General features: G+C 37.1%; 1 protein-coding gene across 1 annotated transcript in view; it reads left to right on the forward strand.

Annotated features, from left to right (window-relative positions):
• The window catches only part of KIF21A (kinesin family member 21A), an 88,779-nt gene that overhangs the window by 44,622 nt on the left and 29,881 nt on the right, over positions 1 to 14,276 (forward strand). Inside the window, exons 15-25 of the mRNA XM_073000631.2 lie at positions 540 to 728; positions 1,142 to 1,341; positions 1,975 to 2,082; positions 3,469 to 3,537; positions 3,675 to 3,889; positions 6,137 to 6,290; positions 7,221 to 7,418; positions 7,943 to 8,044; positions 8,768 to 8,933; positions 9,404 to 9,424; positions 13,974 to 14,034. Of these exons, the coding sequence (XP_072856732.2) occupies positions 540 to 728; positions 1,142 to 1,341; positions 1,975 to 2,082; positions 3,469 to 3,537; positions 3,675 to 3,889; positions 6,137 to 6,290; positions 7,221 to 7,418; positions 7,943 to 8,044; positions 8,768 to 8,933; positions 9,404 to 9,424; positions 13,974 to 14,034 (1,483 nt within the window). The remainder of the gene's footprint in view (positions 1 to 539; positions 729 to 1,141; positions 1,342 to 1,974; positions 2,083 to 3,468; positions 3,538 to 3,674; positions 3,890 to 6,136; positions 6,291 to 7,220; positions 7,419 to 7,942; positions 8,045 to 8,767; positions 8,934 to 9,403; positions 9,425 to 13,973; positions 14,035 to 14,276) is intronic.

Consider the following 14,276-nt stretch of genomic DNA (forward strand, 5'->3'; position numbering starts at 1 on the left):
TTTTCTTACACAACAAGACATTTACAACTAATCCATTCCACACTGAAATATGATCTTTGCAATAATTTCTGACCCTCCTTTTCAGTTGCAGCCTTCCCTGCCATGTGGTTTGTTGGTGGATCCATGAATTCTAATTCTTTTTATAGTGTGATGCTAGCAAAGGCCACGAAAGGCAGTCATGTATTGGTGGGAATGCCATCAGTTACCCCTATTAAAAGCTATTTGTTTGGATGATTTGATCCTAGAAATGTGTTAAATGCCTTTGGAAAAACTAATATGAACATATATGAAACCCTTTTGGTACTTCCCTTACTGGACTTTTTAATTCCAGAATTCTGAAATTTATGCTAAGCCTCTATGATGAGGATATTTACTCAGCTTTTGAAACATAGTAATCTGTCAAATATAAGTTTGCTTAAATGAACAATCATATCTGAAACACAATTGTATCTAAGGCACATATGCCTTTGAGTCTATAAATGTAGACTGCTACAATGTGTTAATCTTCTTTCTATTTTTCTTTCTCTTCTTAACTACAGCACATTATCAGGCTGATTTGGCAAACATCACATGTGAAATTGCCATAAAACAGAAGCTGATAGATGAATTAGAGAATAGCCAACGGCGACTTCAGACCTTGAAAAGGCAGTATGAGGAAAAGCTTATGATGCTACAACACAAGATTCGAGACACTCAACTTGAAAGAGATCAGGTGCTTCAAAACCTGGGTAAGAAGGGGAAGGTTGGCCATCTTTTATATCTAAGTCGCCTTGAGCGCATTTTAAGAGCCAGGTGCTATGATAGAAATTTTAATAAAATAGACTAAGAGAAACAATGTAAAGCCTTAGATTAGGAAACCTTGATTCAGGCTCCTCAGTTATAGAGTTCACTGACGCCTGTGACTCTTCCATTTCTCAGTTTGACTTTGCACTCCTTATAAGGACAAATTGGGTTAATCCTCGTGTGGCAAAATTTCACACACACCTTCCCCAGGAGTGGTCGTCTCTTCAGGAATTTTAACCCAGGGCCACTAGCAAAAAATGGAAAGGTGATGTGCACCTAAAATAATGGCAGTGAATGGCAGGCATTGAACATATACATAATTGTATGATAGATTGAGAAATCCACTGTTGTTGTTTAGGTTCGGTAGAAACATGTTCAGAAGAAAAAGCAAAAAAGATTAAAACAGAATATGAAAAGAAGCTCCAGTCAATGAATAAGGAACTGCAGAGGCTACAGGCTGCCCAGAAAGAACATGCACGTTTACTTAAAAATCAATCTCAATATGAAAAACAATTGAAAAAGTTGCAGCAGGATGTGGCAGAGATGAAGAAAACAAAGGTACACATTTCTTTATACAATATGGAACTGTCTGAAAGGTGAACTGCTTTCTCAAACATTCTACAATTTTTTTTTCCTGCTTGGAAAGCATGGTTTAATGAATTGGTGAATTGACAACTAAAATTATTCTTTTAGTCATCCTTTCAGTATGGATACAGGTAGTTGTTTACCAAGTGGTAGATTAGTGTGAGATATTGTTGCCTAGAGAAACCTGTTATATATAGTAATTATTCCACACATATGGTGAGGCAGGTGTTCTACAGCTCTGTTGCTTCCTTGTGTACTGTCTTTTGATTGGGTATGGGGTTTGGTGGTCCCACTGTGAGAACATGCTACAGACACTACTGATCAATCGTTATTGATCCACTGTGATTAGTTATTACTTGGTAAACAGCTGTTTGAATTGGCTCCTGAACTGTTGAAACTGAAATAGTTGGTGAATAGGTGCTTTGTCCTTTAATGTATTGGTTTTTTAAATATAAAAACAAACAGTGTTAGGAGAGTAATTACTATGAGGTATTAGTAAAAGTGAGAGAGGAGTATCACCCTTGTAGCAAAAGCATAGAATGAATGCAAAGAACTGCATATGTTTTTAAAATAGTGGCTTTTTAAATTGAAAAACATTTTATACAGGTTCGCTTGATGAAGCAAATGAAGGAAGAACAAGAGAAAGCTAGGATGAATGAATCTAGAAGAAATAGAGAGATTGCGCAGCTTAAAAAGGAGCAGCGAAAACGAGAGGTAATTGTTATATGAAAGCATAGTGAAAGAGTATGTACTGTATGTACTGTACTTGATATGGCTCAAATATCCATGATAATTAAATTTTATTGATTGTTTCCAGGGTAGATGTGATTTAAATCAATTTAATTTACAATATAAATTAAAAATGGATTTTTGATGTTTATTGCATAGTGATTTAAACAATGATTTAAATCAATTTGGTTTTTTTAAAAAAAATCATTGATTTTTATCCACCCTCAGAAAACATTTTTTTTTAAAAAAAGAAAGCATATTGAGTGAAATATGTAGAAGAAAGGGTTCAATCTCTAGCAGTTGTGGGTTGGATGATGATGGCAATGATTATTATTATTTTTGTCTGAAACACTGGGGAGATGATACCAGTCATCAGGGTAGGAACCTTCTCAGCATGAGAGGGCTTCCTTTAAAAAAAATAAATTCTGTTTTATCTAGTTTTAGACCAAATAACCAGAGCTCTACAGGTGATGTTCCATTTAAGCAGTATTTCTACAGCTGTATTAAGTGTGGAATACTAGTTTTTGGTACATTTGCCTCTAAATTAATACAGAAGATCTCAGAATGCTGCAAAAAAAAAAAAAAAAGGCAACCCAAATGTTCATACAAATGCTTAATATGGAAAGGAAGATTTTTCCCTCTCTCTTTTCATGCTAAATATTGGGTTGGCCCAGTGAAGCAGAATCATGGACCATCTGGGACATATGAAGGAAAGTAGCAAGGTTCATGCAGAGCATCATTAAACTGTGAAGTTAGTTTTGAAAACATGTAGTGACAGTTAACATCCTGCATGATATTTAATGGGGAACTAGACACTGAAGAATAAGACTGTTACAGTACTTGTTCATGATGACTTGGCACAGATTGTTTTTAAAGATTTTGAAATACATTATTTTATTAATGCCATGTAGGTGTGTTAAATAACTACAGGTTTGATCATGGATAAGTATATGTTATTTTAAGGTGTCAATGATAATTGATGGCCACCTTAAAACAGTGCAATACTGAGCTGCCAGGGACTGCAGAATAATATTTCCAAAAGTTGGTTGTTGAGAAACTAATCACTATGCTGTGATATGTCATATACTAAGCTAAAATGGCAGTTGTATGCATATGTGTACTTGGAATAAGACCTGTTGAAGCTAGGGCAATATGGATAGGATTGGGGGGCTCAGTATTCATATATGTGAATCTGAACCATTCTACGGATATAATTCTCTAGTAGGACTACCTAGTACTTGCCCCTGTAGAGGAAGTATTAGGAAAGAAGAAGTATTTCCTTGTCGCTCTTTGGTTTACTAGGTGGCAATTATGTATGTGATGGTATTGAGGTACTTATAACTTTAACCGATTGATACCTCTTCTTCACAGCATCAGCTAAAACTTCTGGAGGCTCAGAAGAGGAATCAAGAGGTTATTCTGCGCCGCAGAACGGAAGAGGTACCAGCCCACTTCAGTGTTGCACAAATTATGACATGCAGTTGATTTGTAAGCTAAATGTGGCTGGCTGGCTGACTGGTTTGTTTTTTCACTGCTGGACCACCCACTAACTAGACACTGATTCCTCACCATTTTAGGTTACTGCTCTTCGTCGCCAAGCTAGACCTATGTCTGATAAAGTGGCTGGGAGAACAAGCCGGAAGCTAAGTCTGCCTGAACATTCTAATCAAGAACCAAATGTTAATGTGCTTTCAGCAGACAATGATGGGTCACGAGCAGCATCACAACAGAAGATGAGAATACCTGTAGCAAGGGTCCAAGCATTGCCCGCAGCTACAGTCAATGGTACCAGGTAATTCTATGCAAATACTTAATTGTCAAATTTTTGTACTGAGGCTGTGCTTTTAGCTTAACAGATTGCTAGTGTAACATGGTGCAGGCAACTTCCTCTGCATTCGCAAGATCATTCATAAGATCAGTGTGCAAGTATACAACAAGAAAAGTATGCATTGTATTGTGAACTTGTATCCAGGAAATCAGGTTTTCCTGAGTGAATTTGCTTTAGCAGACCAGATTAGGAGTTAGTAGTGTGTGAGAGAAGGAAATCACTAAACAGTACTTGATAAAGCAGCTTCTGCAGTGGCTGCCCAAATGTGCAGAAGCCCTGCTGCAGCAAAAGGTGCCTTAACAATCTGCAAACAAGTGTTTATCGGTAATTTCCTCCCCCCCTCTCTATTTTTAAAACATTTAAGACAACATGTGTTCACGTTGCTGGCTGGATAGCTTAGTGGTTTATGTATCTATTTTGATTCCCCACTGTGCTTCCTGTGAGTAGAACTAACCCGTGCGGCCTTGGGCAAGATGCACAGTCCCAAGGCACCACCTGAAGAAGAGAATGGCAAACCACTTCTGAGTATTTGCTGTCTAGAAAACCTTTAAAAAGCATTGCCACAAATCAGAATTGAGATGATGATGATGATGTGCCCCGGTGCAACTTTGTCTCAGTGCTGGCCTGGAACCTTTAAAAAAAGGAACTAAAAATGATTTGGAAAGAAGGGTGTTTGGTCAAGGGGAGCTAACACCCTTATGAGTGCCCCTTTACTTCCTCTCTCTCTCTCTCCACCTCTGAATAATTCCCCCCATTTATTTTCTACATTGGCCAAAGTGATCATATTGCCTGTAGAAGCGATGAAGTAGAAGCTCCAGTGGTAGAGGGGAAAAGGTTTTGCAGTGGTGGGAGGGAATCCAGGCTGATTTGCATTGATTTGTACATTATGTAGTGAGTGGAGAATAATATAAATCTGACTGTCCCAATTCCGGAGTATTTCCTGTATTATTAGTCATCCCCTCAGTCCCTCTGCCACAGTAGTGTGACTGGCTGCAGCTCTTCAGGTTTTCTTACAGAGGTCTTTTCCATCATCCCTCCTGAGAGATGCCTGGGGATAGACCAAGGACATTTTACATGAACACAATCTCCTCCATTATAGGTGCCCTATCACTACCACTATCTCACCTGCTGCATACTTGGCCTTATTATATATCCTCAGAAAGTTCAGTTTGGTTCTACAGCAGATTTCCATCTTATCTGCAGTTTGCTGTAAGCCTGGGTCTTTTTGGCACCAGGAGTTGTCCTAATAACCAGGATCCTTTATGGCTGTGTGCATCTGGATGAACAAGGATTTTTGTCCATGAAGAGCCTTGTAGTTTATTTTGACAGTTTGCTGGGCTTCTCTGATGTGGATGGGGAAGAGACTGGAAGTTTCATCAACCATGTGTTTCAGACAAAACCATCATTCTGATTTTGTGAAGTAGAATCCAGATGATTTATTGAAGCACCAGCATATTTAAATAGTTGTTTTCTTACAAGCAAATATGTATTTATATGCATTTTCAGGGTCTTCTGTATTAGGAAAATGAAATTTGGAGAAGTTTGTAGTTTTGGTTCACATGCCCATGGGGAAGAAAATCTGAAGTGACAAAATTCTTAATTTTTCACTAGCCATTTCCTTATTCCTAATTCAACAGACTTTCCTCCTTATTCAACAAAAGTCTGAAATTTGAAGGTTTTTTATTTCAGCAAATATCTTATTATAAACAGGTGTATTTTGCCCAGGTTTTTAGAAAATGCTACTTTCTAATGTCTTCTTTTATTTAAAAAAACACAAGAGAAAAAGCACTGGAAACATTTGTGTTAATATTATGCACAAATCTGAAAGATTTCAGATTTTCTAAAAATGAAGGGTACTTCTCTGTTGCCTCTAAATTTTCTCACATTAAATTTCATGTGTGAAATTATAAAGAAAGAAAATTGGAAGCTTTCTGTAAAAGTATTAGAGATACTAAACATAAAACATCACTATGTTAAATACAATACTGTTGTGAAAGTGGATAGATAAAGTATGGGGGAGACCTGAGTTCAGATCCTCACCTAACCATTGAAACTCAAGGGGATAAGGATAACAGTGATAAACCTATCTTGATCACCTGACAAACTCTGAAAACGCTGCTTGGGTTGCTTTAAGTCAGAAGCAGCTTGACAGCATACGTATAAGAGCAAATACAATGCCATACTAAGTGTAAATTTCCAAATTGCTTGCAGGAGTAAGTATCAAAGAAAAGCAATGACATCAAGAATTTATACTTCCAAGGGAGCCAGAATGAAGTGGCAGTTGCTTGAACGCAGAGTAACAGAGATTATTATGCAGAAAATGACCATATCCAATATGGAGACTGACATGAACAGACTGCTTAAGGTAAGCCTGGACTGACTCAAGCACTTACTCAATTAGTTGCAACATTTGAGTGAATGTCATTTATTCATCTAGTGCCAATACAGCATAGTAAATTTGAACCACAAGCATACATACATTACCATACATGGTAATGTAAGGTCATGAACTAGACTTTAACATTGCTGATGAAACTTTTGCATACTACTATGTAAAATAATATTTTAACAGAAATAACAGTAGTGATGGTAATGCAGATTATGTGGAGATGGTGGTTGCTGCTTTGCTGTGTAGGCTGAAGGATTTGAGGTTTTTGGAAGGATGGCTTATGCTTTTTAAACCATCAGCTAATCATTCAGTACCTCTTGTGTATGAGTCTGTGCTTTTGTTTCTCAAACTGAAAGGCCACTAATTCTTTGTAGAGACAATAGCCAGAATCCTATTAGTACTTGTATATAAGGTTGATGTAACTTACTGTGACTAATTGCAGCTAATTGATGAGGTGCTTAGGTACCTCTTGTTTGCCCAGTTGGGCATAAGACTAGGCACAGAGCAGAGGTATTCCCTAGCACCTTGTCAATTAGCTGCAGTTAGCCGCAGCAGGTTATGCAAACACCAGTATGATCTTGGCCAATTAATGTAAATTAGACACTTTGATGGTGAACAATAGTATTCTTTATTTCATTTCTACCTGAAGGCAAGAAATTCTGTTCCACATTAAGGTGTTTTATTAAATTAAGACTGTTGAAATAAACTAGAAGAATACTCTTTACATCCTTCATATGAGCCAGCCATTTATGTTATAAAGGCCAGCTGCTCTGTTGGTTATAGTGCATGCTTTCTCTTTTTCCCTAAATACATGATAGCCTCATCATTTCTTTTTCTGCTATGAAAGATTTCTGGCTATTTTTCCTAGCTTGTATTTTTTACATGACATTTTACATAACATTGCAGCAACGTGAAGAACTTACCAAAAGGAAGGAAAAGCTTTCCAAACGGAGAGAGAGGGTCATCAGAGAAGGTGGTCCAGATATAGAAAAAACCATTCAAAATATCAATGAAGAGATGGAGTCACTGACTGCAAATATAGATTACATCAATGACAGTATTTCAGATTGTCAGGCAAACATTATGCAGATGGAGGAAGCAAAGGTATGTAGTATCTGAACCTGAATCTGTGGTGTGTTGGTGCCACTCTCACTGTTTTCCCTGTTTTGAAAGAAAAGGTCTAGTCTGTGAGAACTGTTCTAACATAGCTGTTAGATTTATTGTTCACTGTTATATTTTCACTTACAAATCAAAGCCACAAGTAAAATAACATCATCCCGGAACTGTTTATCTATTAAGTCTTAAAGTAGGCTTTGCCTTTTCTCTGAAACTCCGCATTTCAATAATTGTGCATGTGCACAGTTGGATGTACTAAAGCTTTCAAAATGTCTTTGGAGGTATAATTTTTATATTTGTTAAATGTTAGTATTGGGGGGCATGCCCCATCTGTCATCATTTCTTGAAATAATCTTGATAATTTTTATGTGGTAATTTTTGTTGGAATTTTTCTTAAATATTCTAGGCTTAGCAAGGTGAATTTTTAATTACAAAAGTACTTCTGAAGTCCCGAACCATTTCAGTGATTTAAATAATAATAATAATTCTGCTATCTTCTGTTGTTTGTGCAGGAGGAAGGAGAGACTCTCGATGTCACTGCAGTGATCAATGCCTGTACCCTAACAGAAGCTCGATATTTACTTGAACATTTCCTTACAATGGGCATTAATAAGGTAACACATATACTCTCACAAGATCTGAATGTGCCTCTCAGCACATCCTCATTGTTAAATATTGCTGCTCACAAAAGTCCTCTTGTTCCCTCAGGGAGAAGGTAGGAGAAATGTTACCATGTTTTGGTCCCAATCAGCACCCTTTCTCCACACATTTGATGATTTGCTTTTAAGACAATTCTGTGCATGTTCAGTGCCTCTTGATAGTAGGCAGAAGATTTAAGATGGGATTTGCTGCTCTGTCTGAGGCAGCAAAATGTCGCTTGGTCTGTTTTCTCCACTTATATTATTTCATTTTGATTCATATCAACAGAAAAAACTCTTGCTAATCTAAGACTTCAGGTCTTGTTACGTTTTGATTCTTATTTTCATGACTTCATCTTTGTTGTGTGCTGACTGGGAAAAAAATCTTAAATCTCCGTTAATCTTTTAACAGTGTGGACTTTTTTCCTTCTCAACACAGAGTATTTTGTTACATGTCGAGATAATCTTTGATTTTTGCATGGTATGAGGACAGATGTAGAAGTTTGTAATTTGTTTCCCATTCAATGTCACAAATGTATGTTGACAGTTGGCACAAGAGCTACAAAATATCAATTGATTTTTAATATGGTGCATATAGATTATAGAAATTGTGTGTATATGTACTTATAAACCTTGTTGAATGGTTTACAGATTTAAGGAGGTGATCATATCTTCCTTTATCTTCCTGTATCTTGATAGGGTCTCCAGGCAGCTCAAAAAGAAGCTCAGATAAAAGTTCTGGAAGGACGCCTTAAGCAAACAGAAATTACCAGCGCTACCCAGAACCAACTTTTGTTCCACATGTTGAAAGAAAAGGCAGAATTAAATCCTGAACTTGATGCATTGCTGGGCCATGCATTGCAAGGTAATTTTTCTGTGAAATAGAATTACACTGCATGTTACGTTTGCTTAATGATGCATGTTTGTATTAAGTGTGTGTTTTCAAATAAGATATTTTATGAATAGATGCTGTATTTATATTAAGTGATAAAATATCATTTGATCTTTATGCATTTAAAGGTTTATTTTTACAAATGTCGTTCTCCGTGCTAATGAAATGTAGAAAACTCCACCATTATAGTTTGAATTTACATGTCTACAATATTAGGAGCTTAAACAATTAACGTGATGAAAATTCTAAGTACTTAAATTCATATACTCAACTGAACTGTAGAAAATCTTGTGGTGTGTACTATACAGCATCTATTCTGCCAGTTCTGATACATTAAATCTATTTATAATATAATGTAGGACTCTTTAATGACCACTCTACAAATGGATTGGTTTTGATTGGAGTGTTGCTTTTTGTTTCCTCTTTGCCGTTGTTTTACACAGACCTAGATAGCGTACCGTTGGGTAAGTATATGTAGCTTTTTGTGTATCACACAAATGCATGAGGTACTAATGATATGTGTATACACTAACTGATGCATCGTAGAATGTGAGTGTGTTATAAAGTTTGCATGTCCTGTTGGGGAAATGTGCTCATTATATGCTTACAAAATCCTTCCCCGCCCCCTTTCTAAGGATACAGTTTATTTGTAAAAATGTACTAGTTTGATGTTAACAACTGAGACAGACATGAATGCAATCGGTGTGAAAGTACTGTACTTAAAATCTTTCCATTGCCCACTGGAACATTATTGCTGATACTTCTGCACTCTCACTTTTACTGTAGTTCCAATACATATAACAATTTTCCAGATAAAATGTAACTCTTAATCTAACAACTCATTTTAGAGTCGCATATAACAGCTTATTTTTATGTGAATGTTATATAGGAATTTTCAGTACATTCGAGCATTTTATGATGTGTGTATGGATATAGTCAAGTGGCAATATCTGTCAAATAGTTAACAGGGAGAGAAAATACATCAAATTGTGAAACTTGATGTATTTGGTGTTCTTGAGTTTGTCTTTTTTAATAGTTTACAGTAAGCAACAAAGTACAGAGGTGGAAAGCTGTGTGTTAAATTTAAGGCCACAATTCTGTTGGGGAAAGAATTGCATGCAATGGTAATTACACAGGTCATTTCTCCCCTTGATGGGATGACCTTTACAAAGTCATTTATACAGTGGACACCACACCAGAACAGGGAAGCTTCTGGCATGAGTACAGTTGAGTGCATGTTTTTCCCCAACAGGATTCTGGCCTGTGTTTCCTGGCATTAAAATTGGACTGGCTATCTTATTCCATTTCTCATCTATTGGACTGGCTATTTTGTTCTGTTTCTTGTGGCTCAGGCTTTCACATGGATTCATGTGTGAACCACCTCCTCCACTTGCGTTGTATATGGAGGGGTTGAAAGCTGTCTGCATAATGCAGAATATAGCCTCATGCCAAGCTGCTGCTATTGCTGCTTTAGTACTAGGCCATAAGAATGTGTGTTTGGTGCTGTGCCAGCACCACACTTATACACGGGAATACAGCTTTGGTTGCCATGAAGCTGTTCTCTAAAGACTTCTTTACCCTGGCCCTGTTTTGCTTTTCTCACCGTGTAGAAAATGAAACTAACATAAAACCCTACATTTGATTCACATGAGGTTTCCAAAGTTCAGCTATTACTTTATCCTTCTTTTAAGAGGGAAGGAAGTGTGAGCCTGAAGCCTATGGTGTCTTCCAAAATGCAGACCTATAGGCGTGTAAGAGAAGATAGGCCCACTATTGTTCATTAAATGTGGAATGAGTGAAAACAAGCAAGTGATCTGGGGATGAAAAGGCTGTATGAGTGAGGTGTATGGAACATGTGACAGAGGGAATGGCTGTGGAGAATTGGAGAGGGAAGCAAGGTTTGATGATTGGGCATGTAAAACATATTTTACCACTTCAAGTTATATTTTTAAATTACATTTCATTAAGCTTGTTTATTTAAGACATTCAGATGCCAAATTTCCGTTAAAGGAAACAGGCATGCATACATCCAAAAAATGAATGCCACAATGCACAACTTCATGGGGAAGAAACTATTTTGAACTTGTTATCCAAGAAAAACACAAAGGAAACACAGAACCCTCTTCTTGCATCTGCCCATTGGCAGTGTGAGCCAATGACTAGCTTTTAGTGTGGATTTTTTGCAGCCATGTGACATGTAACCTTGTTGGCCTGGTAGGATTCAGTTAGTTCACACTTACAAGGTTAGAACCATCTTACTTTTCCGTTTCCTTGACTACAGTGCTATAACTTTTCACACAGTTAAGTGAAACTGTATTTTATAATACAGCAAATTGAGATTCTAGGTAATTTTATTGCAGTCAGTGATAAGACTTTATTGTCTTAGCCAAATTACTGAGAGTACATTCATCCTCAAAGGAAATTAGATAGCTGGAGATTGGAAGTTGGCAGAATTTCATTTGGTATCCCATTTAGAGTTCTCATCAAGGACGAATGTCCTTCACTGATAATGCCAGAGTGTTCTAATGACTTTTAATCCAGTAGGTGGTAGCAAAGAGCGCTGGAACATGGCATGACTTGAGGGGTCATTGTGAGAAGGAGGCACAGATAAAGATAGAAGTGGGTGTCAAATGTTGGCTCAAGCACAAGGGCAGGGCATAAGTGAGGCTTTGTCAAAATGTCTTGGGCTGCTGTTGCTTCCACTTCCAGATTTATTTAATTTAATTTAATTTAATTATATTCCTCCCATCTAGACCAAAGTCTGCTCTGGGTGGCTAACAATAATAGGTAAAAGTAAAAACAATATTATAAAATAAAAACAGTAGTAATACATAATATAGTTCAAGATCTCTCTATGTCTTTTCTGGCCAGAAAAAAAAAAGCCAGAAAAACTGAGGTTAAAAATCAAACTATTGCTTTAGATGCTGTTTCCCCTTTCAAAATACGGAAGAAATCCGTATCTTTTTGTCACAGAAACAAAAGAAGTACATGGAGAAAATGGGAGAAGTGAATGGAATGTATACTATGTCAGGCCTGTCGAGCGTATTTCTAAGACAAAAGGAGGGTGAAAGAGGGGATGTATCTTACAACTGGTCTTGGTGTTCTGATGGTGTTGGAATAACTTAGATTTAAGCTATAATATAATTGCAAGTTGAAAGCTAGGGGGGTAAATAGTTTTTTAAAAAAAGAACTAGAAAGATGAGCTTTTACTGGAATATGAATTGATTATATGCTTATATACTTAATATGAAGAGATTGAACGATTATATATTTGATGTTCTCTTATCCTCAAAATCCTTTTTCCGCCATTGCCCTTTACCTTCTGTATTCCTTACCCCACCCTTAATAGTTTTGAAAAAAAAGATCTCTCTATGTCTATGTTGGGTTTAGTCCATGTAGTAAGGCTGGTGTGACCTGACACTCTTTTTATATGGTTTGCCAAGTGGACACTGGCTTAAACTAAGTTAAAACGCAGTGTGGTAGCTCCAGAGTACTTCAGGATATCATGATTATCTGTTGATTTCCTTTCCCCTTGTATTTTACTTATGTGTTTCTCAGTTAAACTTTGGGTACTTTCAGTGACAGCCACATATTTTTTACTATGGGCTTATCCATCTGGCATTTCCCTGCATGCAGACATGTGTATGATGTCCTGTGGCAGTGACTGACAAGCATGCAAGCAAGCGTGTTTCACTTGTGTGAGCAAATGCCTACAGTTGCCATCATTTACTGCAAGTTCCATTTCATCTGTTTAGCTTCACTTCCTTCCCATTTCTTTCATAGATGCTGTATCTCTTTAGACAGCTAACGTGTAAATGTAGCATAGTGAAATAACTGTGCTTTGTAAGTTGTTGCTTGCTAATAAAGTGCACCAACATAGTTATGGACTGCAGAATTTAACATATAAGGTAGATAAATGCAAAATACAGCCCCATCCCACTCATGTTTTGCTCACTATTCATTATGATCAGTAATGGAAATAAAGATGTACAAGAATATCATATGTCTACATAGGGCATATTGGCTGAAATCCTGTTGCTTGGCATAATAAATCACACTTGAGTAGGGCCATTGAATCAATGGGGATTTATTGGTCAACTCCATAAGCTCCATTGATTTAAGTGGGCATACTCTAACTGTCACTTACATTAGTATAAGTCACACTTTGAGTAGGCCCATTTAAATCAATGGAACTTACAGTGGAATTGACTCGCTGAATCTCCATTGATTTTAGTGAGCCTATTTTAGTGTGATTTACTAAGGTAAGCAACAGGATGTGGGCCATTATGTTTTTTAGTGCTGTACTTGATATGTACTGTAGTGTAAATAACAGGACAGCATTCAAGAGACTTAAGTTCAGATGCCTGTTCAGCCACGGAAACTTGTTGGGTTGTGTAGAACTGGTAAAATGACTCTTTAAATGTCTCACCTTGAAATACCTGTTAGGGCTGCTATAAGTCAGTTTTGACTTGAAAACATGTAACATAATGATGATGTATTTATAATTTTCTCCTCAGTGCAATGGCCAGAATCCTGCTGGTATCTGTGCTAAGTTTGTGTAAATTGCCATGGCTAATCATTGCTAATTGATGAGGTGCTGGACAGTGTCTGAGTTCCATGCCTGGCCATGTGCCCAGTTACGCAAATGAGACACATCCCAGCATCTTATTGCTTGGCTAAAATTAGCCAGGACAAGCCAATCAAACCTTGCATGAACAGAATTCTGGATACCATGTTAAGATACTAGATGTTCCTCCTAAGGCTGAAAATATGTGGAAAGGATAAAGAAGCTAAATGCGTGTATTCAGGATGTTGTGGGAAACGACATCACTCAAATTTAGTTGAATTTAATTTAAAGCAAAGTAAAAATGGACAAAATGTGTAAATGTTTGCATAGGGAAAACAAAGTACTGTATGTGATTTGCACTTTGGGTAGCAGCAGCCTTTGTGGTAGATAGGATATTGTATATGAATTAATTGGCTGACAAAACAATGACTTTGGCAATTTTCCAGAAAACGTGGAAGATAGTACTGATGAAGATGCTCCTTTGAACAGTCCAGGAGCTGAAGGAAGGTGAGAGTCAGTGTGAAATGTTTGCCCATGGCTATTTTTAAAAATGGTTATTGTTAAATCTTAGCATTAAAAAGTGTAACCTTTCCCAGCACCTTCTAAGCAGATGGAGGAATGAGATCAAGAGCTTATGCTGATGTAGAGAAGAAGCTGTCTGGAAGAGGCCTATTGATCTTTCTCTTTAACTACTAAGAACACTGTTTGGCTCAAGCCCTTCATCTTCCTATGGGGAGGCCTGGCTTTAT

This window comes from Pogona vitticeps, chromosome 5 (genome assembly GCF_051106095.1).
Source record: "Pogona vitticeps strain Pit_001003342236 chromosome 5, PviZW2.1, whole genome shotgun sequence".
Taxonomy (NCBI): domain Eukaryota; kingdom Metazoa; phylum Chordata; class Lepidosauria; order Squamata; family Agamidae; genus Pogona; species Pogona vitticeps.